General features: G+C 39.4%; 2 protein-coding genes across 2 annotated transcripts in view; both read right to left on the reverse strand.

The window, feature by feature from the left end:
- NUP133 (nucleoporin 133) overlaps positions 1 to 8,678 on the reverse strand; it is a 69,392-nt gene extending 60,714 nt beyond the window's left edge. Inside the window, exons 1-2 of the mRNA XM_036757187.1 lie at positions 8,393 to 8,678; positions 2,776 to 2,894 (exon numbers count right to left, since the gene is read on the reverse strand). Coding sequence (XP_036613082.1) covers positions 2,776 to 2,894; positions 8,393 to 8,577 — 304 coding nt within the window. The 5' untranslated portion in view covers positions 8,578 to 8,678. The remainder of the gene's footprint in view (positions 1 to 2,775; positions 2,895 to 8,392) is intronic.
- Positions 8,679 to 14,995: 6,317 nt separating this feature from the next.
- The window catches only part of ABCB10 (ATP binding cassette subfamily B member 10), a 40,179-nt gene continuing 30,175 nt past the window's right edge, over positions 14,996 to 24,999 (reverse strand). The window contains exons 10-13 of the mRNA XM_036756445.1: positions 22,152 to 22,332; positions 18,595 to 18,638; positions 17,910 to 17,944; positions 14,996 to 17,186 (exon numbers count right to left, since the gene is read on the reverse strand). Coding sequence (XP_036612340.1) covers positions 16,955 to 17,186; positions 17,910 to 17,944; positions 18,595 to 18,638; positions 22,152 to 22,332 — 492 coding nt within the window. The 3' untranslated portion in view covers positions 14,996 to 16,954. The remainder of the gene's footprint in view (positions 17,187 to 17,909; positions 17,945 to 18,594; positions 18,639 to 22,151; positions 22,333 to 24,999) is intronic.

Below are 24,999 nucleotides of genomic sequence, written 5' to 3' on the forward strand. Positions count from 1 at the left end.
GTCTCCCGAGGCTCCATCCTCAGCCCTCTTGACTTCTTCCTCTATATTATTTCACTTGTCGATCTCATTAGCTCCCATGAATTCAATCATCATTCCTATGCAGATGATTTTCAGATCTATTTATCCAGCCATAACGCCTCTCCTGACCTTCAGTCTCACATCTCCAACTGCCTATTAAACATTTTAAATGAGATATTCCATATCATATTAAGTTTATTATATCAAATTCTTTCCCCCAAAATCCTCCTCTCTTCCTACCCTTCCTATTTCAAGACCACCACCATGTTCCAACTCACCCAGGCTCACAACTGAGAGGTCATCCTTGGCTCCTCACCCTTTCCCTTCTCCCCCATATTCAATCTGTTGCCAAATCCTGTAGATTTTACCATCATAACAACTATCACATATGCCCTCTTCTCTCTTCTGACATTGCTATCACCCTGGTGCAGGTCTTCATCACTTCACACCTAGACTATCAAAATAGCTTTCTGGTTGGCCTCCCTGCCTCAAGTCTCTCCTCATTCCAGTCCATGCTCCACTCAGCTATCAAATCGATCTTCAAATATAAAATCCTGTTTGTCTTTTAAAGCCCTTCATAACCTGGCTCCTTCCTATCTTTCCAGTCCTCTTATACCTTATACCCCTCTATTTATCCTGCAATGAAGTAACTTTGGCCTCATTGTATACTCAGTGTTTAGTACACTGCCTGGAACATAGCAGGCACTTAATAAATACTTACTGAATAAATAACTGTTCCTTGTACATGATACTCCACCTCCCAATTCCAGCATTTTCACTGACAGGTAACCCACACCTAGAATTCCCTCTCTCTTCATTTGTCTCCTGGCTTCCCTAACCTCCTTCAAGTCCCACTTAAAATTGTACTTTCCCATCTCTCTTAATCTTAGTGACTTCCCTGAGATTATCTCCAATTTATCCTGTATATATCTTATTTATGCATAGTTATTTGCATATTGTCTCCCCCATTAGACCATGAGCTCCTTGAGGGCAAAAACTATTTTTTAACTCCCCCCCTGTCGTTTTTGCATCTCCAGCACTTGGCACAGACTACTTAAATATTTAATTCATGTAGAATGATGGTAGAAATTTTGATGCCTAAAATTTACTGCTGAGAGCCAGGAGAACATTATACACAACCACAGATATGGATTCTGTGAGGACTAACCCTGACAGACTTTGCTCGTCTCAGCAACACAAGGTACAAAGACAACTCCAAAGGACTCATGATGGAGAATGCTATCTACATCCAGAGAAAGAACTATGAAGTATGAATGCAGATTGAGGCACACTTCATGCTAGCCTTTTTCCCCCCTTTTTTTCTTTTTCTCTCTTTTGTTTTTGGGTTTTTTTGTTTTGTTTTGTTTTTTTGGTCCTGTTTCTTCTTTCTCATGATTCATTTCATTGGTCATAATTCTTCTCCATAACTTGACTAGTGTGTAAATTAATTCAATGCGAAGTTATACATGGAAGTTATATGGGATTCCATGCCGTCTTGGGGAGGGAGAGGGAAGGGGAGGAAGAAAATCTGGAACTCAAAATTATGTAGAACCGAGTGTTGTAAACTAAAAATAAAAAAAAATTAAATTAAAAAAAAATAATAAAATTTAAAAAAATTACTGCTGAAATCCTTTATAAAAATTCTAGGAAACTCCAGGGACACTGTGATAGCATATGTGAATTAAAATATAAATACTCCATTATTTAGGAAAAACCAGTTCATCAAGTAAAGTCAGCAAGCATTTATTAAATACCTACTATGTGCCAGGAACTGTGCTAAATGCTGAGGATTCAAATAAAGACAAAAAATAGCCCCTGCCCTAAAGGAGCTCACAACCTAATGGAGAGGCAATATGCAAACAACTATGTACCAACAGGATAAGAAGGAGATAATCTCAGAGAAAAGGCACTAAAATTAAGGAGGACTGGGGAGCACTTTTTCTGGAAGGCAGGACTTTGTAGACACTTGACAGAAAACAGAGAAGCTAGGAGGTGAAAATGCCCAGAATTGAGAGATAGAGCATCATGTACAAGGAACAGCAAGGAGGCCAGTGTCACAGTGTAGAGTATGTGGGAAGGTGAAATGTTAAGAAAACCAGAAAGGTCATAACTTAGAGTTGAATCTCTTAAATGGACAACGTGGCTAACCTTCAACCTTGTCTTTCTCCACATTCTCTCTATAGTCATGACGGATTAAAGGATAAGAAAGAGAAGTGGAATACTTTCCTGTTCCTTTTGGAATTCTTTTCTATAGAATTTCTGTTATAGGTTTCTCATTCTGAAGGCAGAATCCTCTTTGTATAAACAAGTCAAAGATCACAGAACAAACTTGTATGAGCAGACTCTGTGTGCGATACAAAGACTATGGAAATAAGACTTTAGCAAAGACTTTGTTAATATCTATGCTCACCTTGGTTTCTTCTGCAATAGTTAGTTAATATCCTTCATTTCAAAATCCCATTGACCTATTTTGGAGGGTTGAAACTATTATGATTCTTATTAGTCAACTTTTAATACTGGTTTAGATTTTGGCTAAATAAAGGTTAAAGCTGTTAAGATTTAATTTGGTTACTCAAGAAACAACCCAGGCAGTTATTTGGTTATTGAAGTTACTAGTTACATCCCTCATGGTCTTAAATATATTGTGAAAAGCAGAGTCAAACACATATAGATGCAAATTATAAATTCTGGTCCTTTATTCCTATCCTAGGCTTTCATTTAAAGTTTCTAAGATAAAAAATGACCAACATCACCTACCTTCTGCCAGTGCTAGAGCTTCCATAACTTTAACAGGAAGAGAAGATCCAAAATTTTTCACATCATAGTTGATAGTCTCACCAATAGACTGGTGCTGTACCATTCTCGTGGGTGTTCCGCTAAATGAAATAATACAGCTTGTCACTTGTTTTGTAATTTAATTTCCTCTACTAGCTTAAACTTGACGTAATTTTAGCTTATAGGTAATCTAAAAACAGGGGATAGGATAAGGAAAAATGAGATATTGTGGAAAAGGCACCTTTCAGGTAGTTAAGAAACTTAGGTTCTAGTTTCAACTCTACTAATAACTAGCTATCTGGACTTGGGCCAGTAATTACCTCTCAGAGCCTCAGTAAAATATGACCAGACGATCCCTTCCAGTTCTAAAATTATGAGTTTCTATGAGATATATGCTCATTTGTGGTACTATATAAGAAAATTAATGAATCAATTAGCATCTAATACAAGAGATTTTTGTTGTCATACTATTCTTTACAGCAAATATGGTAAAGTGGAAATAACTTTCTTCTCATTTTTTAAATTATTCAAAATGCAGTAAAAATCCCATTTCACCATTTACAAAGCATTTATTTCGTATACAGTGCTCTACAAGGAAAGAGAGATTAGAAGATTTTTTAAAAATCATTGTCCTCAGGAGCCTTACATTTTACAGTAAATAGTATCTTATTCCAAGAATCTTGCAATGAAGTTCAAAAATCTTTTCCATGTACACAGTGCTCCCTCAATGAAACATGAAAACTTTATAATACGGTTTTAAGTAGCTAGGTGAGATAAGTGCTGCATAAAGTGCTGGACTTGAACTTGGGAAAACATCAATTCAGTAGTGCCTCAGATACTGAGCTGTGTGACCCCAAGCAAATCCTTTAACCTCTTAACCCTCAGTTTCTTTATCTGTAAAATGAGGCTAACAATAGCACCTACCTCCTCACAAAGTAGTATAAGGATCAAATGAGATAGGTAAAGCTCTTTTCGAGGTATAATGTCTGTTGTTAGTATGGGGCCTTATATTACCTGAAGGGCTGTTATTTCAACATGGGCAGCTGAGGAACAGATAAAATGAGTCTTGTTCACTACAAATTTTCATTAAAGCAACAGGTAATACAACAAAAACATTTTGTAGAGCATTTTGCCCAAACTGGATGCATTAGAGATGAAGTCACTTGTTCAAAATGCTTGTTTCTTTTCCATAGAAACTATAAAAGTAACTTTTCCCATAGAAACTACAAAAGTACCAATCTGCAGCCTTCCTACTTCTAGAAGAATACAAAAAGTAGCAAAACAAAGTGCTGTGTTGAATGTGACGCAGAAAGGAGATCACCATATGCTACTTGATTAGTAGCAATTAAATGAGTAAGTCACGCTTTGGAGGGAGAATACCATCCATTCTCCATCACTTAGATGACAAATTGTTATTCCTAAAATATAGACCTAATGGGAAATTGGACATTCATTATCATGTCTCTCAGAGCAAGTCACTTAAGCTCTCAACCTCAATTTTCATCATTGGTCGAGATTTTGATACTGCATGACTTCCTTCACAGAATATAAAGGAAGCTCTTATAAACTGTAAAGTACTACAGGAATGTAAAATACTATTGTTATTCTGAAAACAATTAATCATCCTCTCCCTGAGTCACTCATTTCAGCTCATGAGAATGACCATAAAAGTGCAAATTCAGGCCAGCAAGCAAACAGTTTCAAAAGCAATGGTATATGACTAAATGTGCTTTCTGCCCCCCTTCCCTGTGGTCTACAAACATATCTTTGTCTCTCCTATCTTTACTGAAAAAAAAAAAAAACCCTCACTTGATCCTACTATCCCCACTAGATATTGTCCTCATATCTGCTCCCTTTCTGAGATATACGTCTTGAGAAAAATATCTCCATTTTGGTGCCTGCACTTCCCCTCCTTTTACTGGATTCTAAATCTGCAATCTGACTTCCAAATTCATCATTCAACTGAAACTACCTTCTCCACAGTTTTTTGTTCAGCCATTATTCAGTGGTGTCCAACTCTTTGTGACCCCATTCGGGGTTTTCTTGGCAAAGACACTGCAGTGGTTTGTCATTTCCTTCTCCAACTCATCTGACAGATGAGGCAAACAGGGTTAAGTGACTTGCACAGGACCACACAGCTAGCAAATATCTGAGGCCAGATTTGAACTCAGCAAGATGAATCTTCCTGACTCCGGGCCCATCACTCTATCCACTTCACCAGTTATCTGTCCATTCTCCAAAGTTACCAAAGATCTTTTAAATGCCAAATCCAATGGCCTTTTCTCAGTCTTCATTTTTGTCAACCTTTCTGTAGCCTTTAACACTGTCAATCACCTGGATATCCTTTCTTCTCTGGGTTTTCATGATACTGCTCTTTTTTGATAATTTTCTGTTTTCTTGGTCTTATCCACTGGTTCTTCATCCATGTCATACTAACTAAGCTCACATTTCCCTCAAGACTCTGTCCTGAGCCTTCTTCACTTTTCCCTCTATATTATCTCAGTCAGTAATCTCAGTTCCCAGAGGTTCAATTAACATCTCTATGGACATGATTCCCAGAGCTATTTATCCAGACCTTGTCTCCCACTAGAGCTAATCATGCATCAACTGTCTTTTGGACTCTTCTCAAACTTGATGTTCCATAAACATCTCAAACTCGACATGTCCAAAACAGAACTCCTTCCTTCCCCACCCTACCCCAATCCTCTCTTCTTCTCAACTTCTTTAAAGTCGAGGGCATCAACATCTTTTCTCAGTCCCAGAGGTCTGCCACCTTAGTGGCATCCTCACTGTCCAAGTCAAATTCTGTCACTTCTACCTTCACAAAATCTCCCATATTATGTCCCTTTCTCTCCACTCCCACAGCCACCACCCTAGCTCAGGTTCTTATCACTTTTCACCTGGCCTACTGCTATAGCCTTCTAACCAGTCTTCCTAATTCACATCTCCCTTTTAACTCATTCTCCACTCAGCTGTCAAGATGAATTTTTCTTTTTTTCCCCCAAATTTTTTAACATTTTTATTTAAAGTTTTGAGGTCTAAATTCTATTCTTCTCTCCCTCTTCCCCGCCCCCCTTAGACAGTAAGTAGATATAGGCTATACATGTGCAATTATGTAAAATGTTTCATATTAGTCATTTTCTATAAGACTCAAATAAAAGAAAAAAATGAAAGAAAGTAAAAAATAGCATGCTTCAGTCTATATTCAAACAATAACAGTTCTTCCTCTGGAGGTAGATAGTATGCTTCATCATTGGGATTGTCTTGGATCATTGTATTGCTAAGAATAGCTAAGTCATTCACAATTCTTCATCGAAAAATATTGTGTTACTGGGTACAACTTCTGGTTCTATTCACGTCACTGTGCATCAGTTCATCTAAATTTTTCCAGGTTTTTCTGAAATCATCTTGCTTGTCATTTCTTATAACACAATAATATTCCATTACTATCATAGACCACAGTTTGTTTAGCCATTCCCCAACTGATGGGCGTCCCTTTGATTTCCAATTCTTACCCACCACAAAAAGAGCTGCTTTAAACATTTTTGTACAAATAAGTGCTTTTTCCCTTTTTTTTTTTATGTCTTTGGGATATAACAGTGGTATTGCCTGATTAAAGGATATACAGTTTGACTGCCCTTTGGGTAAAGTTCTCTGCAGAATGGCTGGATCAATTCACAACTCCACCAATAGTATCCCAGTTTTCTCACATCCCCTCCAACATTCAACATTTTCCTTTTTTGTTGTAGCCAGTACCAGATTTCCTTAATAATCACCACTTCATAATACAGTTTGAGATCTGGTACTGCTAGACCACCTTCATTCGTTTTGGGGTTTGTTTTTTGACAACCATGAGCTTTTGTTCTTCCAGATGAATTTTGTTATTATTTTTTTCTAGACCTGTAAAATAATTTTTGATAGTTTGATTGGTATGGCACTGAATAAAATAGATTAATTTAGGTAGAATTGTTATTTTTATTATAATGGCTCAGCCTACCTGTGAGCAATTAATATTTTTCCAATTGCATAGAGCTGACTTTATTTGTGTGAAAAGTGTTTTATAGTTGTATTCCTGGATTTGTCTTCGCGGGTAAACTCACAAGTATTTTATATTGTTAAAATTATTTTAAATGGAATTTCTCTTCCTATCTTTTGCTGCTGGACTTTAGTTGGTAATATATAGAAATTTATGTGAGTTTATTTTGTATCCTGCAACTTGCTAAAGTTGTAAATAATTTCCATAAGTTTTTTAGTTGATTCTCCAGGATTTTCTCAATGTAACATCATATCATCTGCAAGGAGTGATAGCTTTGTTTCCTTGATGCCTATTCTAAGTCCTGTAATTTTTTTTCTTCTCTTATTGCTATATCTAACACTTCCAGTACAATACTGAATAACAGAGGTGATAATGGGCATCCTTGCTCCACTCCTGATTGCATTGGGATGGTTTCTAGCTTATTCCCATTACAGATAATGTGTGCTGATAGTTTTAGATAAGTATCACTTATCATTTTAAATTAAGCTCCATTTATTATTTTTTCTAAAGAATAAATCTGACTAGACTCGTTAGCCCCCTGCTCTATGAACAATTCCTATTACCTTCAGAACCAAATATAAAAACCTCTGGTATTTAAAGCTCTTCATAAGCTGGTCCTCTCCGACCTTTCTGATCTTATACTTTACTGTTCTCCATGAACTCTAAGTACCAGTGACACTAATTTATTGAAAGCTCTTCATACACCACACTCCGTTCCAGTGCTTTTGTACTGTTTCCCCCACGCCTGCAAAGTTTTCCTCCTTACCACTGCCTCTCAGTTCCTTCAATTCTCAGTTCCAGTTCCCCTAGTTGATAGTGCCTTCAGCTTCTCAAAATATCTTCTCAAAGTACCTATATCTTGTCTAGTTATTTGCATGCCGTCTGTCTCCACACACAACGAACCCCCCCCAATCCCCCCCGCCGTGTGTGCTTCTTAAGGATTTACCAGTGACCAGCACATTTTAAGCTCTTATTAAACGCCAGTTGACTAACTTCTGGACTTTGGAATCCGGAAACCTGAACTTGAGTGCTGACTCTAACATTTCAGCTGTATCACTATCAGCCAATCACAAGCTGAGCCTCAGTTCGAGCATCTGTAAAAAGGGGGCCATACGTGCACAGTGGACTTCACAAGATTTTGGTGCGGAAAGCACTTTGTAAACCTTAAAAAGTTCAATCAACATGGATCATTATGACTACTCAACAACAGGTGGTGGGTGTGAAAAGGTTTATGGGCGGGGGGAGGGGGATTTAGAGAGGGACACCTTCCTGTGCGCTTTTCATTGCACGACTCAGTTCAGCGCCACAAGCATTCTTTGGGCAGGGCCAGGCCAGGCTGAGGGATGGGCACTGGGACACAGCCGCCCCGCCCCCCCCCCAACCCCCAAGGTGGTTGGACATCCCATTCCGGGAGCCCAAACAGCGCAGGGCATGGGATACGCGCGCGGGGAAGCTGCCCCTGCAGCCCCACGGGATGTCACGAAATGGTCCACGCAGCGGTTGACGTGGCGGAAGCGGGGGGGTGGGGTGGGTAGAGGAGATGGGGAGAAGAAATCAACTTACCGCACGCTCAGGGAGCTCCGGCGGCTAACTGGTGAGAACAGCCCGGGCGAGCCCACGGCTGGCCCCAGGGTCAGGCCCTTCCTACCCCCCGGGCGGGGAGTGGAGACCGGCGTGCCTCCCCCCAACGTGCCCCTGCGGACCCCAGGTCCCGGGGTCCGCGGGGAGGCGGAGGCAGTAGGGAACATGACGGGACCGGAGCTGTATGGATCCAAAACACGAAAGCTAAAGGGAACGCGGGCCGGTTGAAAACGAGGCGCGCTGAGATGACGTCATGACGCCCGCGCCCGCTGGTGCTTTCCGGTCGCATGATTGGGCCTGGCGTGCGCGTTTTACGGGAGTGAGGTCGGAAGTGGAACTTCCGGAAATCCCGCCTCCTTCATCCCGGAACTTGGATTGTCCCACTTGTAGATGGGCAGCAGAACTCGGTGGTTTTTAAACAAAGACCCTGAAGGTTCCTCCTGGGGCAGGGAGGAGGAACCTGCAGCCTGTGGTCCTCTATGTCCTCAAGTGCGACCCTTGGACTGAATCCAAACTTGAGTCTAGGCCCTGTGAAAGGTCCCCAGGCTTTAGATTTGGCAGAAGCCACGAGAGCAAGCGGCGCGTGAAGTTCAAGAGAGGCATCGCCAGCCGCCAATGTACGGAAAAGGGTTCTTTGCAAAAATCCTACTTGCTCCCCTAGGTAGCGAGGTGGGACAATCTGTAAAGTTTTAAACTTGGAACCAGATGACCCAAGTTCAAATCCTGCCTCTAATACTTAGCGGTGTAGCCCGGGACCAATCACTTAACCTTTCCTCAGTTTCCTCACCTATAAAATGGAGATAAGAATAGCACTTTCCTCACGGGGTTGTGAGGGTCAAAAGAGACACCACGGAAAGCCCTTAACGTGTAAAGCGCTTTGCAAACCTTAAAGCAACGTGTAAGTGCAAGCTCTTATTACTGTTCCGGGCTTTCTGAGGCAGCTGGATAGCGTCTGTAGAAAGAGCGCGATCTGGACACAGTGCCAGCGTTCAAACGTACATTCTGCCGCCCGGTGTCCGAGTGAGCTCCGGCGATCGATCGTCAAGTCCTCCGTTTTCTACCTGGGTCTCTCTTCTGTGACCCTTTTCTCCTCTGGCACTGCTACCAGCCTGGTGCGGGACCGCATCACCTCACACCGGGTGTCAGGTTACTTCCTGACCCCGAGATCGGGCGGATTCCCCCCTTCGTCTATCTCTTTTGAGCAGTCATTTGCAATTGTCCGCGTTCTGCAGTAAACGCCTTGGAAGCGTGGAATCTCTTTTGCCCTTCTTTGTGTCCCCTGCGCTTAGCACAGTTCCTGGCACATAGTAGGGGCTACATAAATGCTAGTGGGCTTGGCAAATCACTCATCCTCCCACGGCCTCTGTTTCCTCATCTCTTAAAATTAACAGATTGACTTCTGAGTCCCTTCCGGCTAGAATGCATCTGTGGAATTTTCCACATAGGTAGTTGGATACTTCATTCATCAAATATTTATCGGGCATTTAGCAATGTTCAAAGCACTGGGATTAGCCCGTGTGAATGAATAAACGAATGAACATTTATTAAGGGATTACTTACTATGTGTTAGGCTTTGATCTAGGGAAATTTCAGTCTTCGGGAAGTTGTGAGAATGGTGAGCGGACAGACAGTAATTCCTTAACACGCTCTTTCCAAAAGCTACCCAGTCAGTCAATGAGCACTAATTAAGCACCTACTATGGGCTAGCCACTGTGCTAAGCACTAGAGCTTGGCCCAGAGCAAGAAGTGAGAAGAGGGTAGGGCTATATAGGATTATAAGGCATGGCTCCCTGGAAAGGGAAGGAGGGAGAGATATTGGGAAATATAGTTCATGTAAAATCTAAAGATTGCCAGTGGCACGGTGCGCCAGCCCTGGAGCCAAGAGGACCTGAGTTTAAGTGCAGCCTCAGATACTTACTAGCTATGTGACCCCCAATTGCCTCCAAGAAAGAAAAGAAAATAAAAGATAACCATAAAAATTTATTTAAAAAAAATTGTGGTGACTATGTGGTGACAATCATTGGTGACCTTAGAACAAGTCAGAAGTCATATCATAAGGGGGTGAGAACTGAGAGGGAGGTGAAGTGGATGCAAGAGGTTTTTGAGAATTTCACTGAAAGAAAGGGATATAGAACATTATCAGGAGGAAATTGGAAGGTCTAGTAGCTGTTCCTCCTCAAACACAACAGCCCATCTCCTGACTGTGCTTCTGAACTCAAACCTGGAATATTCCCCCTCCTCACCCAGACTCTTAGAATCCCAGAGTCCTTCAAGATTCAGCCCACAGGCTACTTCAACAGGCCTTTCCTCATCACTCTCGCTAGCCTCCCCCCCCCCCACCATAAAGTATCTTCCATTTACTCTGTATATATACACACATATATCAATATACATGTCCTTGAGGGTAAGACCTGCTCTTGCTTTTTCTTTGAATCCCCAGTGCTTAATGCAGTGCCTGGCACACAGTAAGTGTTTAATAAATGTTCTCTGATTGGTTGATGGAGTCAAGTAAAGGATTTTTTTTTTAGAGTTAAGAAGATAATGCATAGAGATTGAAGATGGGAGAAGATAATGGTGGAATAAAATCAAGGGCACAGGTAGAGGGTTTTAGCCTTGGCAAGGAAAGGGGCATTGCTTCCTGTAATATTGTAGTAAAGAAGGAAAGAATGGGAAATGAAGTTGAGGGCATTTGAGGCACAGAATTGGAAAGAACTCCTAATGAAACAGTTTTAGTCTTTTCAGCAATATGATAATTCTCTGCTTAGGGCAGAAGCAGGTGGTGGAGGTGGTTTGAGGGGAAAAAGATACAAGTTTGGAATGGTTGCTCTGGGCATTTCAATGGCCCATTAATGAAAAAAAGGCAACAAGATTCCTTTGCAGCAATGAGAGTAAATGTAACATAAATGTGTAGCAAATCCAGTCTTTAGGTTTGTGTGCTTAGCTCCAAAGGTGTGCAGTAGCACTTTACTAGGAATTGGATATGGAGGCAACCCAAGAACGGAGTTTGAAAAGGGATGAACAGTGATGTGGAAGGGATCCAAGGATAGCAAACAGCTGAATGAGTTAATAACATCGAGACAATAAAGAAAGTGAATCCAGAGCAATGGTGACAGACTAGGAGAGGAGGGAGGGATGAGGTGCTTGGAGGTAGAGAGAAGGACAAATAATAGATTGAGGAGGAGTGAAGTGGAAGAAGAAATAGAAGGAGTTATAGTCTTTTTTTTTTAATCCAGAGATCCTGCTGCTAGGCATGTGTGTCAAGATAGAAGGGTCCCACATATGACAAAATGTTCCTAACAACATTTTTTGTGGTATTGCAAAGAACAGGAAACAAAGTAGATACAGACCCATTGGGAAATGGCTAAACAACCCATGGTGTATGAAAGTAAGGGACTATTAATGTGCCATAAGAAGGGATGAATATGAAAAATTAAGGGAAGCACTGGTAGACTTACATGATTGATCAGAACAAAGTAAAGAGAACCAGCAAAACAACATACACAATGACCACAAAAATATAAATGGGAAGAACAACAAAAGACACTGAACTTTGTGCAACTATAATGACCAAGTATAACCCTAAAGAAGAGATTTTTTAAAAATGACCCTCCTTCCACTTCTTTACAGAGGTGAAGGAGGGGGTCCATGTATGTAGAACATTGTATATGCTGTTAATCTTGTTGAACTGCTTTATATTTCCTTTTTTAAAATTCTTTGTTTCAAGGGAGGACTTGCTAGGTAGAAGAGGAAGGGAAATATTTTAAAATGAAAGTGATGTAAAAACAAAATACAGCAGTGAAAATTAAATTTTAAAAAATAAGCTATAGTGTAAGAGGATTTTCAGAGTTCTGGATCATAGATGCTGAATAGTTAGAGGTGGTAATGGAGAGGTCAAGAGTATGACCATCCCTGTATGTGACCAAGACATCGAGAAGGTACCAGGTCATGGCAGTTGGAATTGATTAACAAAAAGGACAAGGTGTTGGAGGAGACATCGGATGCATATTGAAGTCTACAAGTATGAGAGCAAGAGCTAGGGTGGAGGGTAGACTGGCTCTAGGTGCCTGGAGATAACAATAACAAGGATCTGGCTAGAGCTGTTTAGATCAAAGGAGTGAAGTACAAGAGGTTGCTGAGCCATGACATCAAAAGGCAGGGTCTAGAAGTGGCTATGAAGAATAAGGAGCCTTATTCCAGGATTAGAGGGGTGCTGGGAGGGAAGGAGGCATGAAATAAACTGCGATGAGGATTGGAAAATGGTGACCAGAGAAACTCTCTTCTGGGGGAAGCCAAGTTTCTAGGGTTTAAGATAAGTCTAAAAGAACGAGATTCTGGAGAGCAAAATGGAAGGGGAAAGTTGAGCGGAAAAGGGACAGGGGAGTGAGAAGGCTGAGGTGGCTGGAAATGAAAGTGAGAGCTTTCAGAGAAATTATTCTTGCCTAGGTAGCCTTTTTTAAGAGATTGAAGAGAGGAGAAAAGTTGGCAGAAATAGGATAATAGACTATTATGTTTTTTCCAGTAAGCAATGATAGCTCTGCCTCAATCTCTGGTTTGACAGTCAAACGGCATTTTTTTTTAAGCACTTATTGTGTGCGTGAAACACTTAACTGTGTGCCAGGCAAGTTCTGAGGATATAAAGGAAGGCATAAACAGTCCCTACACTCAAAGAGCTCGCATTCTAATGGGGGAGACAACAACAAATAACAACGTACACAAGTACAGGATGAATTAGAGATAATCCCAGAGGGAAGATACCAGCCTTAAGTAGGACCAGGAAAATCTTCTTACGTAAGCTGTGATTTTAGCTGAAAACTTGAAAGAAGTCAGGAGGCCAAGGTAAGGAGGGAGAACATGGGGGCCAACCAGCAAAAATGATGAACTGGGAGATGGAAGGTCTCGTGTAAGAAACAGCACAAACCAGTGCCACCAGATTGTGGAAGTGTATGGAGGGGATTAAAATGGAAGAAGATTGGAAAGGTAGGGAGGGACCAGGTTATGAAGGGCTTTGAAAACCAAAGCAAAGGATTTTGTATTTGATCCTAGAGGCACTAAAGAGCCACTGGAGTTTACTTTGGGGACAGTTGATTTGTGCAGATCTGTCCTAGCCAGGATGTGGGTAGATGGGGAAGTGTGTGTTCGGAGGCCAGAGCTGAGTCTGACCCCATAGGTTGAGGCTTGATAACATTTAAATAGTTTAACAGAGTACCTAATTTATTGTACAGACTAATGGGAAACCTTTCCATTAATGGGAGAATTAAAAACAACTCAGCTTTATGTGGACCATTTTAACAATTGTTAGGCATGATTTGGACTGGGACTCATATTAGTTTCTCAACACATTTTGAACAGTCAAACCATAAATCCTTCAACTTCCAGATGTTTTATCCTATTAAAAATACATCAAACCAAGTTATCTTCGCCCTTCAATTTAAGGAGGGGAACAAGACTGACATCTCCTCATTTCCTATCTGGCAGCATTCATTTTGGACTTCTTTGACTTCTCCGCCATACTCCTTTCCCCCCAACTACCAGTATCTTCCTGGCTCCTCCCACCCCTTTTCAGCTTTCTTTTGTGTGTGTGGTCTTCCCCGATTAGATTATAAGCTCCTTGATGGCAGGGGCACTCTTTTTTTGTATTTATATCAGAAGTGCTTAGTAAAGTGCCTGGCACATAGTAGGTTAATAAATGTTTGACTATTGTCAGAATCCCCATGCCAAGACCACCCCTCTCTTTTTACCATTAGGAGACACCCTGTTTTCCAGAGCTGAGGCCCAGCAAGCAAGCTGTGTCTTGAGCTTGGCATAACAATCCTTTGTGCTCACCCTATGGATGAATTTTGCTGCAGCAAAATCCCTCATTGTCATGGCTACAGCTCACTCTACAGCCACTGCTATACGTATCAAGGTTTGGCTTCACTAAAGTGGGTCATCTCCTAGGGAAAACCCTGGCACATGTGTCTAGTTTCCCTTCTCCAACAGAACAAAGAAAGCTTTTTGCTTGTGAAACCTGTTAGCTCTTTGTTTTTATTTTATTTTTCAGAGTTAAATGTGGTTGTGATAACCTGTGTGAGTTCTTTGATACTTTCAGAGTTAACAGTGGTTGCAGAGCTGCTGTGGCTCTTTGGTTAATTATTTGGTTTGTCAGAGCTAGCAGTTGGGGCATTACTTCTTTGAGCGCTCTGGTATTTTATTTTCCAGAGTTAGCAGTGGCTGTATAACCTTTGACTCTTTGGTCATTTATTTTCAGAGTTGACACTACTGGCTCCAAAAGTTGTCAGAATCTGTAAATGGATCTGTTGCCATGGCAATCAACTACCCAACATATTTACTACAGGTACCTAGAAAGATACTATACATGATTTGTGAAAAAGATACTAATAAAATCCATTTTTAAAAGAAAAATAATCTACTTGATAAAGTATCAGCGCAAGAGTGCTTTTCCAATAGGAAATTGGAAAAATTTTTGCTATTTATTTTTTTTCTAATTCATATTGCAAGGTTTTGTTTTTGTTTTTATGCTTGAATCTGCATAGCTGAATGTCTAGTCAGTGCCCCAATGTACACTTAGATAAGAAATGACACTAATTAGTAGTTATAAATTTTAATTCGTGATACAAAAGTTTACAGAAAAAAACTGAATAGGGCAATGCTAGAAAATAAAATATAGTGATCACATTTGGAAATATCTCTATGGCATAAGGAGATTTAGCCTTTTAGATTAGCTTTTTAATTGTGCTTAATTTTTTTTTTCTTTTGCAGGACCAAAGTAGTGACATATATAAACTAAAGAATACAGGTAAATCTTGTTAAAGTGATTGTCACAGATGTACTATTTTTTTGCTGATTCAGAATATGTGGCAATTTATTAATAAATTCTCTTACATGGAAATAAAATGTAGCTCTTGATACTTTTGTTACTTTTGTTCACACACAAACTCTTTCTCTCTTTCTTTCTCTCTCATAGATACAGCCTTCCAGTGCAACAAGAAAATTAATGAAGACCTAGCATGTACGAAAACTTTCATTTTAAAAAATCACTTCCTAGTTATCACCAACTTAAAACAAGTATAAAAAGCATAATTAATGGCACTGATATGGAAAATAAGTCCAATGGTTTTCAGCCTTGTTTTTAGGAATTTGAAATATAAGATTACTGCTATGCATGAAAGAGAAATGGGCTGTTTAAGTTTTACATTCAACAGAGTGATTAGTTTTTAATTGTAATTATTGTTTTTGTCTTATAAAAGAAACTAATAATGAAAGATCTCCAAATGTTTCGAGATTGGAAATCTCAATATCTCAGCCTTAAATTCAAGGATATTTAACCAGCATATACAAAGTTGAAAATTTTAGTTTGCCTGAGAAATTACCCAGTTTTTAGGTTATTCACCAAGCCCCCATTGTATATGTAAGTAAAATCACTGGAGGATATCAAGTGGAGAACTGACAGCTAGGTGGCAGCTCTCTTCTTGTTTCCCAAAGCATTCATACTAACATGTATATATATTAAGTAAAAATATATAGAATGAGTCTCCCCTATTTTGAAGCTCTCCAGGATAACACAAAGTTATTAAAAATAAATATCACCTCTTCAGTTCTGCCCCATGTACTTCCAAATAAATTCACAAACCCTTCAAACCAAAGAAGAATGTGACAATATCAACTTACCCTTTACCCAGGTTAAGTTTCTAAATTTATATATAATTCTTAAAATTATGTGGTAAGGCTTAGCACATACAGTTAATACAATGGCCACAGTAATGAAAAAGGGAAACAATATTGAAAGACATCAAAACCCTGATCGATACAAAGACTTTCATAATTTCAAAGGAATTACAGTGAAGTCTGCCTTCTGCAATGGCGGCCTTTGCCACCTTGGTTAAAAAAAAATAGGGGGGGCGAATTATAGGTTAAAAAAAAAAGAGGTGCATTTTATCGGTCATGGCCAATGTATTGATTTGTTTTGCTTAAGTATTCATTCTTACAAGGGAAGGGGTCTACTGGGGGCCAGCAGCAATAATTGAGAATGAATAGTTATATAACAAGGAAGGAAAGAGAATCAATAAAATAATGTTTTTAAAAGAGCTGCATTCTCATTTTATGTAGCTCTCTCAAGAAACCAGTTTGGCCATGAAGCAAGCAGAACATTAAACTGGCCTATAGTAATCAGGATTTTTTTACTTAATTTCCCTTTTAAAAATTGTTATTTGACAATATTTCCAATGAATATAACAAGAGACAACAGAAAATGACATGTCACACTATATTCTAGTATATAACAAGACAAAGAAATTATATAAAACCTTAAAATAATTTTGGTGGTTTAGACATTTAGAAAGTTACAATAATTATTAAAACTCTGAATAAAAAGGTTTTGAACGCAAGTTTCAAAACAGTATTTTGTACAATTTGCAAAAATATATATTTCAAATAACTTGAAGCTTAAATTATAGATTTTATACATATCCTCCAAGCTTTTTTTTTCCTGTCTGTGGCTTTGTTTTAATGTCTCTGGCATAGATTTACTGTAAATTATATATTTCATTATGCTGAAATAAAGCTTTGCTTTTTCATTAATTTTTTATATAGTCCATCTGGATTTGAAAGAAGTTCTTCATGTTTTCCACATTCAGTAATTTTTCCTTGATCAAGAACAGCAACCATGTTAGCATTTTTAATGGTAGAGAGACGATGGGCGATAATCAATACTGTCCTTCCTTCCATTAATCGATCTAGTGCTTCTTGTACGAGATACTCATTTTCAGCATCCAGTGCACTTTCAGAGGGAAAAAAGACACAAAGAAAGCAAAATGTTATTCATAAAATTTGAGTGACCATGTATATTATATACTTGTGTATGTATTTATTGTGAAGTACTACTCTTTCGTTAGAGCTGAATTTTTGTGATACCCAAAATTGCTTCATGGTTCTTGAGTGAAGCATGCTATAAATAAAAATAATCTTGACAAACTCCTTACCTTCATGAAAAGACTAGTAAATAAAAGCATTTTGCAGTATGGTGTAATGGGGAAAGAACATGGAATATTGATCCAGGAGACCAGGGTTAAAACCATTGGATTGAAACTTAGCTGAGTGATTTTGGGCAAACCACTCCAGTTCTCAGTTCAACTATCTGAAAACTCATGCTAACACTTATATTACCTACCTCAAAAAGTTAGGAAGAAAGTGCTCTATAAGCCTTAAAGCTCTTTAGAAATAAAAACTCATTACTTTGAGTGACTGAAAATGAGGAAGAAAAATGATATATAAGTGAATTATCAACAAGTATTTGATGGGGAATAGACCAACAAGTTACGTCTCTCTTGAGTATTTTTTTCTAACTGCAGCACAGTTTGCAATAAAGACCAAACAAAATAATTAAAATGGAAAGAACAGCATCTTTGCATTTTTCAGTTTGTGTCACAGAATTAAAAGTGTTTGCTGAGGCTGGAATATATTCTAACAAAAAAAAATGTGTATGTTTTTCAATTATCCTCACCTGGTTGCTTCATCCAGTAGAAGAATTTTGGGATTCTGAAGAAAGGAAATATTTAATTAGGAGGTAGGTAAAAACCTAAGTAGCAGTAAGTATACAGTATCAAGTGTAATTCCATAAAAAGAAAAGCTAGAAATATTTATTAAAAACTCTCACTTCCCTTTTCGACAAGAACTGATGAGAAGTTGGTGTTTCATAAATCTAAAAACATAAATTATCTAAGAAACAACTACCTATTTGATAATAAAAGCTGAGCAAACTGGAAAGCAGAATAGCATAAATTAAGTTTATATCATTCTGGACAATAAATTTTAAATGGCTACATAATCTGATTAAAAATAATAACATAAAAGAAAGCAAATCATATATTTCTGTTTGCCTCAGTTTCCTTTTCTGTAAAATGGGGAAAATAATACCACCCACCTTCCAAGACTGTTGTGAGGGATCAACTGAGATAATAATTGTACAGCACTTAACAGTGAATGCTATATACATGTTATGTATTATTATTCTATAAATACTCTTATTGTTACCACCACCACCACCCCACTACTGCCACCACCGTTACTATTACCATTCTCTGCCAAGAACCTTCAAATTATTTTATATGTTTGCCTTTTATCTTCACACCCATATTCCAAACCATAAACCACTGAATTTACATTTCCCCAAATGGTTTCAGGCTTACCTTCAGCAGAGCACGAGCAATTGCAATACGTTGTTTCTGCCCACCTGATGATGAAAGTAATTTTTAAGGTTGAGCGTTAAACAAAATTTTTCTGGCTAGTTACAAATCACTAGTGAAATAGACCAGGTGCAACCCGACAGGATTAAATCATCAGGATTCAACTTTTTCAGAACAGAAGGGCAAAAGGGTATGTGCGTGGGCGCGCGAGCGAGAGTGTGTGTGTGTGTGTGTGTGTGTGTGTGTGTGTGTGTGTGTGTTTCTGAGCACCCACCTATCACACCTTCCCTTCTCACCTTGCCCTACTCTCCCTACTTTCCTTAAAAGGTCAGATAGTACACAGGTAGCAGTAGGAGGTAGAGGAGGATCCTGATGGAGTGCAAAAACATTTCAGCTCACATGCTTTGTAGTGGAAAGAGTTTTGGGTTTAGAATTATGGAACCTGAATTAAAATTTAGTCTATTGCTATGTAACTTTAGGCAAGTCAAATTATTTGTGTATTAGTTTTTATTTAAAAAACAAAGGAGGGGGGAGAGGGTAGTCAGAAGCAAACACTTTTGAAAAGGGACAGGGTCAAAGGAAAAAATTGAATAAATGGGGAAGGGGATAGGATGGAGAGAAATCTAGTTAGTCTTTCATAACATGACTATTATGGAAGTGCTTTGCATAATGACACATGTATAGCCTATCTTGAATTGCTTACCTTCTCAATGAGGGTGGGTGGGGAGGGAAGAAGAGAGAGAATTTGGAACTCAAAGTTTTAAAAACAAATGTTAAAAATTGTTTTTACATGCAACTGGGAAATAAGGTAAACAGGCAATGGGGTATAGAAATCTAACGTGCCCTACAAGAAAGTAAGGGGGAAGGGAATGGGGGGGGCCGGCAGTGATAGAAGGGAGGGCAGATTGGGGGAAGGGGTAATCAGAATTGCATGCTGTCTTGGGGTGGGGGAAGGGGAGAGATAGGGAGAAAATTTGTAACTCAAAATTTTGTGGAAATGAATGTTGAAACTAAAAATAAATCAATTAATCTAAAAAAGAAAAAAACAAAGGAGGGATGACATCATCTTTAAGGTCTCTTTTAGCTCTAAATCCTATGCTCTCATTTCCTTCTCCTAACACCTCAAACTCTGGTTTAAAGCAAGCAAGCATGTTTGAGGACAGTGGGGAAAGGCTTGTTGGTAATGGAAAGAGACAGAAAGTAGGACTGCTATCAACCTTTGCTGTCATCCTACCCTTTTCCCATTCATCCAGAAAGATCATAAGATCACAGATTTAGAGTTGGAAGGGACCTCAGAGGCCATCTAGTTCAACCCCCACATTTAAAAAAGGAAAAATGAGGCCCAGAGAGAGTAAGTGATGTGTCCACAGCTTACTAGAGACAGAGGAGGAATCTGGTCCCAAGCAAATTCAGCACACTTCCCACTGGACCATACTGTTTCTCAAAACCCAATGAACCAGATGACCTCCAGCACCATTATAACCAGAAAGGGGACAGAAATGTGTATCTTTTCCTACTTTCCTAAGATATTCAGCTAGAATCTACAAATAAAAAGGAGTGTACAAATATCAGTCATCTCAGTGGAAGAAGACAAAGCACTGGTGGAATTAATGAGGGAACAAATATGAAAGGACTTTTAAAATGTTAAGAGTAATATTCATAGATATGTTGTTATTGTTCAGTCTTGTCTGATTCTATGTGACCCCATTTGGGGTTTTCTGGGCAAGGACATTGCAGTGATTTGTCATTTCCTTTTCCATCTAATTTTATGGATGAAGAACTCAGGCAAACAAGGTTAAGTGACTTGCCCAAAGTTGAACTTGGGGTTTTTCTTGACTCCCAGTCTGGCATCCTATCGACTGTGCCACCTAGCTGCCCAATATTACTACTATTCATATAGAAAGTATTAATGTTATTATTATTGGTAATAAATAATGAAAACCATCAACCTTATGGACACTTTAACATTAATTAATGCCACTACAAACTGTTTGAACAATCACATATTGAGTTTTTTGCCAAAGATGAAATTGCCAAGTAGTAGCCAACTACAATCCTGGTAAAATGGAGGAACAATGGACCTTACCATCTGCCCTGGCAATAATACCCTGTACACATCTGGCACTGACATCTGACCTGCCACCATACCTATATGCCTGTGTTCTACCCACTGGACCTCGCTATCTCCTTTGCTACAGAAACCGAGGGCCTCTTCATCTGCCCTACAGCTGAACGCTCTTTGTGTGTTGTTTTTCCCAATTAGAATATGAACCCCTTTGAAGCTGGGCCTTTTTTGCCTTTCTGTTTGTATCTCTAGCTCTTAGCATAGTGCTTGGCATTGAGTAAATGCTTTCTTCATTTATACCATCTGCCATATAGAGCAATACAAAATAAATCTGGTCCCTTTTCCACGTGACAGTTCCTTTGCAAATTCCCCCATGCCCATTCTTCTTTAGGGTAAGCATTCCTAATTCCTTCAGCTACTGTGCACATGGCAGCTTCTACACTAAACGTCCTCCTGGGTGCCATCCTCCAGATGTTGTCTATGCTTAAAGTGTGACATCCAGAATGGAACTCAGTAGTCGGGCAACTAGCTTCTATTAAGCAGGCACATACTATATGCCAGGTACTGTGCTAAGTGCTGGGGATATGAAGAAAGGCAAAAAACAGTCCTTATTCTCAGCGAGATCACAGTCTAATCGAGGAGATAACATGCCAACAACTATGTACAAACAAGATGTGCACAGGACAAATTAAAGATAATCTCAGGGAAGGCACTAATATTAAGGGGGATTAGGAAAGGCAGTCAGCAGAAGGTACAACTTTAGCTGGGACATGAAGTTAGTTAGAGAGCCAGGAGACAGATGAATAAGGATAGAATTCTGGGCATGGGTTACTGCCAATGAAAATGCCTGCAGTCAGGAGATGGTTTCCTGTGTGAGGAACAGCAAGGAGACCAGTACCAGTAGATTGTAGAATACAAAGAGGGGAGTGAGGCATAAGAAGACTGAAAAGGCAGGGTGGGGCCAGGTTATGAAGGGCTTTGAAAGCCAGAGGATTTTGTATCTGATCCTGGAGGTGAGAGCATTCCAGGAGGGATCTGGCACAGACGATGGTGGGCCTTCTCTATCTAGCCACCAAACTCCTATTAGTTCAGTGGGTAGAACGCAGGCCAGGGAAAGAAGATGCCGAATCCCAATTCTGCCTTTGATTCACTGTGTCCATCACTTTGAGCAAGTTACTCTATCTTAGGCACCTCTAGAATCTGTGTCCTCATAGACTGTGCCAAGTCACAAAATATCTTTATCTTGAATCAGGCGTGGGGAATCTGTGGCCTTAAGGCCAAGGGTTCCAAATAGTAATAACTATTTATGGATCCTTTTGGGTTATTTTTGTGTGCTTATTTTTAATGTATGTAACAGATTTTCTAGAAAGTCTGGAACGTACTATAAACCAAAATATAGTGACTCAAACTTCTTTGTCAAATAGAAAGTGCCACAAAATTGCGCAATAATAATTTAGTACCAATCTTTTTGCTTCAAAAGGAAACAAAGACATACCTGAAAGCAGAACACCCTTTTCCCCAACCACAGTATCGAAGCCTTGGGGAAAATTGTTGATGAAAGTAGCAGCATTAGCTATGTCAGCAACTTTCCGGATCTCTTCAGGAGTCACCAGGGAAGGGTTGTCCGCACCATATGCAATGTTTTCAGCAATTGAGCAAGAGAACAGAATCGGCTCCTGTAAATTCAAACATATCACTTACTGTAGATACAGCAGTGGTCTCTAAACATCTCTGCTAAATATAATGAAGCTTATACTTTCAAGTGCCTGCTGCACATCAAGTTTCTCAGGATATGTGACAGTGAGTAAGGGAAGGCAATTGATAGGTGAGGTAAATGAACTTACTTTACTAGAAGACTGACAGGCCTCAGTGGAACTTTAAACTAGTGTCAGCTACTTCCTGATGTTGGCAGACATACATATGTCAACACTCACCCACTTCTAGGTTCTGCACTTACCAGTGCCAGGAATATCAACAGTATAGCCACTGAGGAACTGAGAGCTCTGTGTCCCATTTCTACACTCACAAACTAAGCTTCTGTACCACCTTCCTGCACAACCGAGCCCTTCACCGTTCCACAATTTTTCTTTTCTCAATGTGCTATTGGGGCACAAGTACTCCCTATTCCAAATGGTGGGCTTCAGGGAATGTGATCTATGGCAAGTCACTTTATCTCTCAGAGACTCAGTTTCCTCCTGTGTAAAAACAGAGATTAGGGCAGCTGGGTGGTACAGTGAATAGAGCGCCAGGCCTGCAGTCGGGAAGACTCATCCTCCTGAGTTCAAATCTGGCTTCAGGCACTTACTAGCTATGTGACCCTACGCAAGTCACTTAACCCTGTTTGCCTTAGTTTCTTCCTTTGTCAAATAAGCTGGAGAAGGAAATGGCAAACTCCACTATCTCTGCCAAGAAAACCCCAAGTGGTGTCATAAAGTGTCAGGCACAAGTGAAATGACTCAACAAAGAAACAAAAAACAAACCAGAGATCATAAGGCTGTATTTCTGTTTATCTCAGAGGATTATTGAGAGGATCTAATGAGAGACTGTAAATACATGAAAATGCTATGTGAACATAAAGCATTATGCAAATGTTGTCATTTTATTATACATAACCGAGGCATGAAAATTGCAAAACAAATTTAATTCATTAAGAATATTACATTATCTCAGGCACTGGCAGATTGTTATTTGAAACAATAGAGCTTAAGTAGTTAAACTTTTGGTTGAAATATAGCCGCTATTCAGTTAGCATGACATATTCAGCTCTTATTAAAGAAAAATAAGCATTCATAAAGGAACTGTAAGATATTATTATTTTCTTCTTCCTACTTTGCAGTCCTCCATGAATTCACATAGCTGGCTTTATTTAAGAAAGCCAAATCTAAACTCCATGGAGCGGTAGACACGTGCTGCACTTGAAGTCAGAAAGATGTGCATTCGAATCCAGGATCAGACACTTACTAACTACATGATCCCTAGGCAAATCACTTCACTTTGAGCCTAGTTCCTCCGCCAGTGAAATGAAGATAACAATCGCACCTACTTTACAAGATTGCTGTGAGGATCAAACAAGAGAAAATAGATGCAAAGCGCCTTGCCAACCTTGCAGTACTACGTAAATGTTACCTGTTATTATTTATTATTGAGAAGAAGCATGGTTATAGTGCAGTGGTATCAAATTCAAGTAGAAACAGGGCCACTAACGCACACAAAAGCATCCCTGCCAGCCCCATATTGACTTAGTTTTAAAATGTAATGTTATCTGGCTAATACAGAAATACGTTTTGTATGACTTCACATGTGTAATCAATACCATCTAGTTTGTTTTCTCAAGGGGTGGAGAAGGGGCAGAAAGAAGGAAAAGAATTTGAAACTAGAAACTTGAAAAAATGAGTGTTAAAAATGTTTTAAAATGCAATTGGGAAATATTTAATAAAATAAATAAATAAATTTTAAAATGAACATAAAATGAGAATAAAAAATGGAATGTAATCCACATCTTATTGTTGCTGTTGTTTTTATTTCTTTCTGCTAAATATTTGCTAATTATATTTCAATCTGATTCAGGTCACAATAGGGGCCTGCAGGCCTAAAGTCTGACATCTCTGCTGTAGTGAACAGAGAGGGGACCCTAGAGGCAGAAAGGCCAGGGTTCAGGTTCTGCCTCTGACCCATAATGGCTGAGTGGGCAGGGGCTCTAGCCATTGTCTAAGGCCGTAAGTTGGAAAGAAAGGACTGGTGTACATCGGTAGGGGAAGTTTCCTTATCTGGGGGCTCCCTACATAATAAATGAAGTCACAGCTCTTCTCTCATATAACTTTACCAACAGTCATTCCAGCAACAGGGAGCTGGCAGATCTTGGACAATTATAAGAATTTTGGTTTTCCTGACAATGCCTGTCCAAAACTGCCTGGCTTTGATTCAAAGCAAAGGGAAATGGGGAGATACCTGGCCACACCTGACAATAACAACCCCTGCCTGTGAGAAGACACATTTTCTGCATCTAGTTTGCTTGCTAATCTTTGAAGCATTTTATCCAGAACAAGATCTGGTGACAGAGAAAGCAAATAAAAAGTGATTTTGGAAGAAGCAACAGGAGGCAGAATACAAGTTTCACTCTTTCGTCATTGCACAGATACTGACTGCCCTTTCAATTCTTCTCCTAGTCCTCAAGACTGACTGCTTTGTAGAAGTATCACTTCCTCTAGTACCCAGTGAAAAAAGTAGTGTTACATCTGTGTAAAGAAACCCCACGCTTCAAGGTACTGTATTTCTTGAATGCTTAAACAAAAGACAGTGGCTTAACTGTTCAGTGAAACTTCTATTCTTTCCTTACAGGAAGG

Source organism: Trichosurus vulpecula, chromosome 4 (genome assembly GCF_011100635.1).
Source record: "Trichosurus vulpecula isolate mTriVul1 chromosome 4, mTriVul1.pri, whole genome shotgun sequence".
In the NCBI taxonomy this organism is placed as follows: Eukaryota; Metazoa; Chordata; class Mammalia; order Diprotodontia; family Phalangeridae; genus Trichosurus; species Trichosurus vulpecula.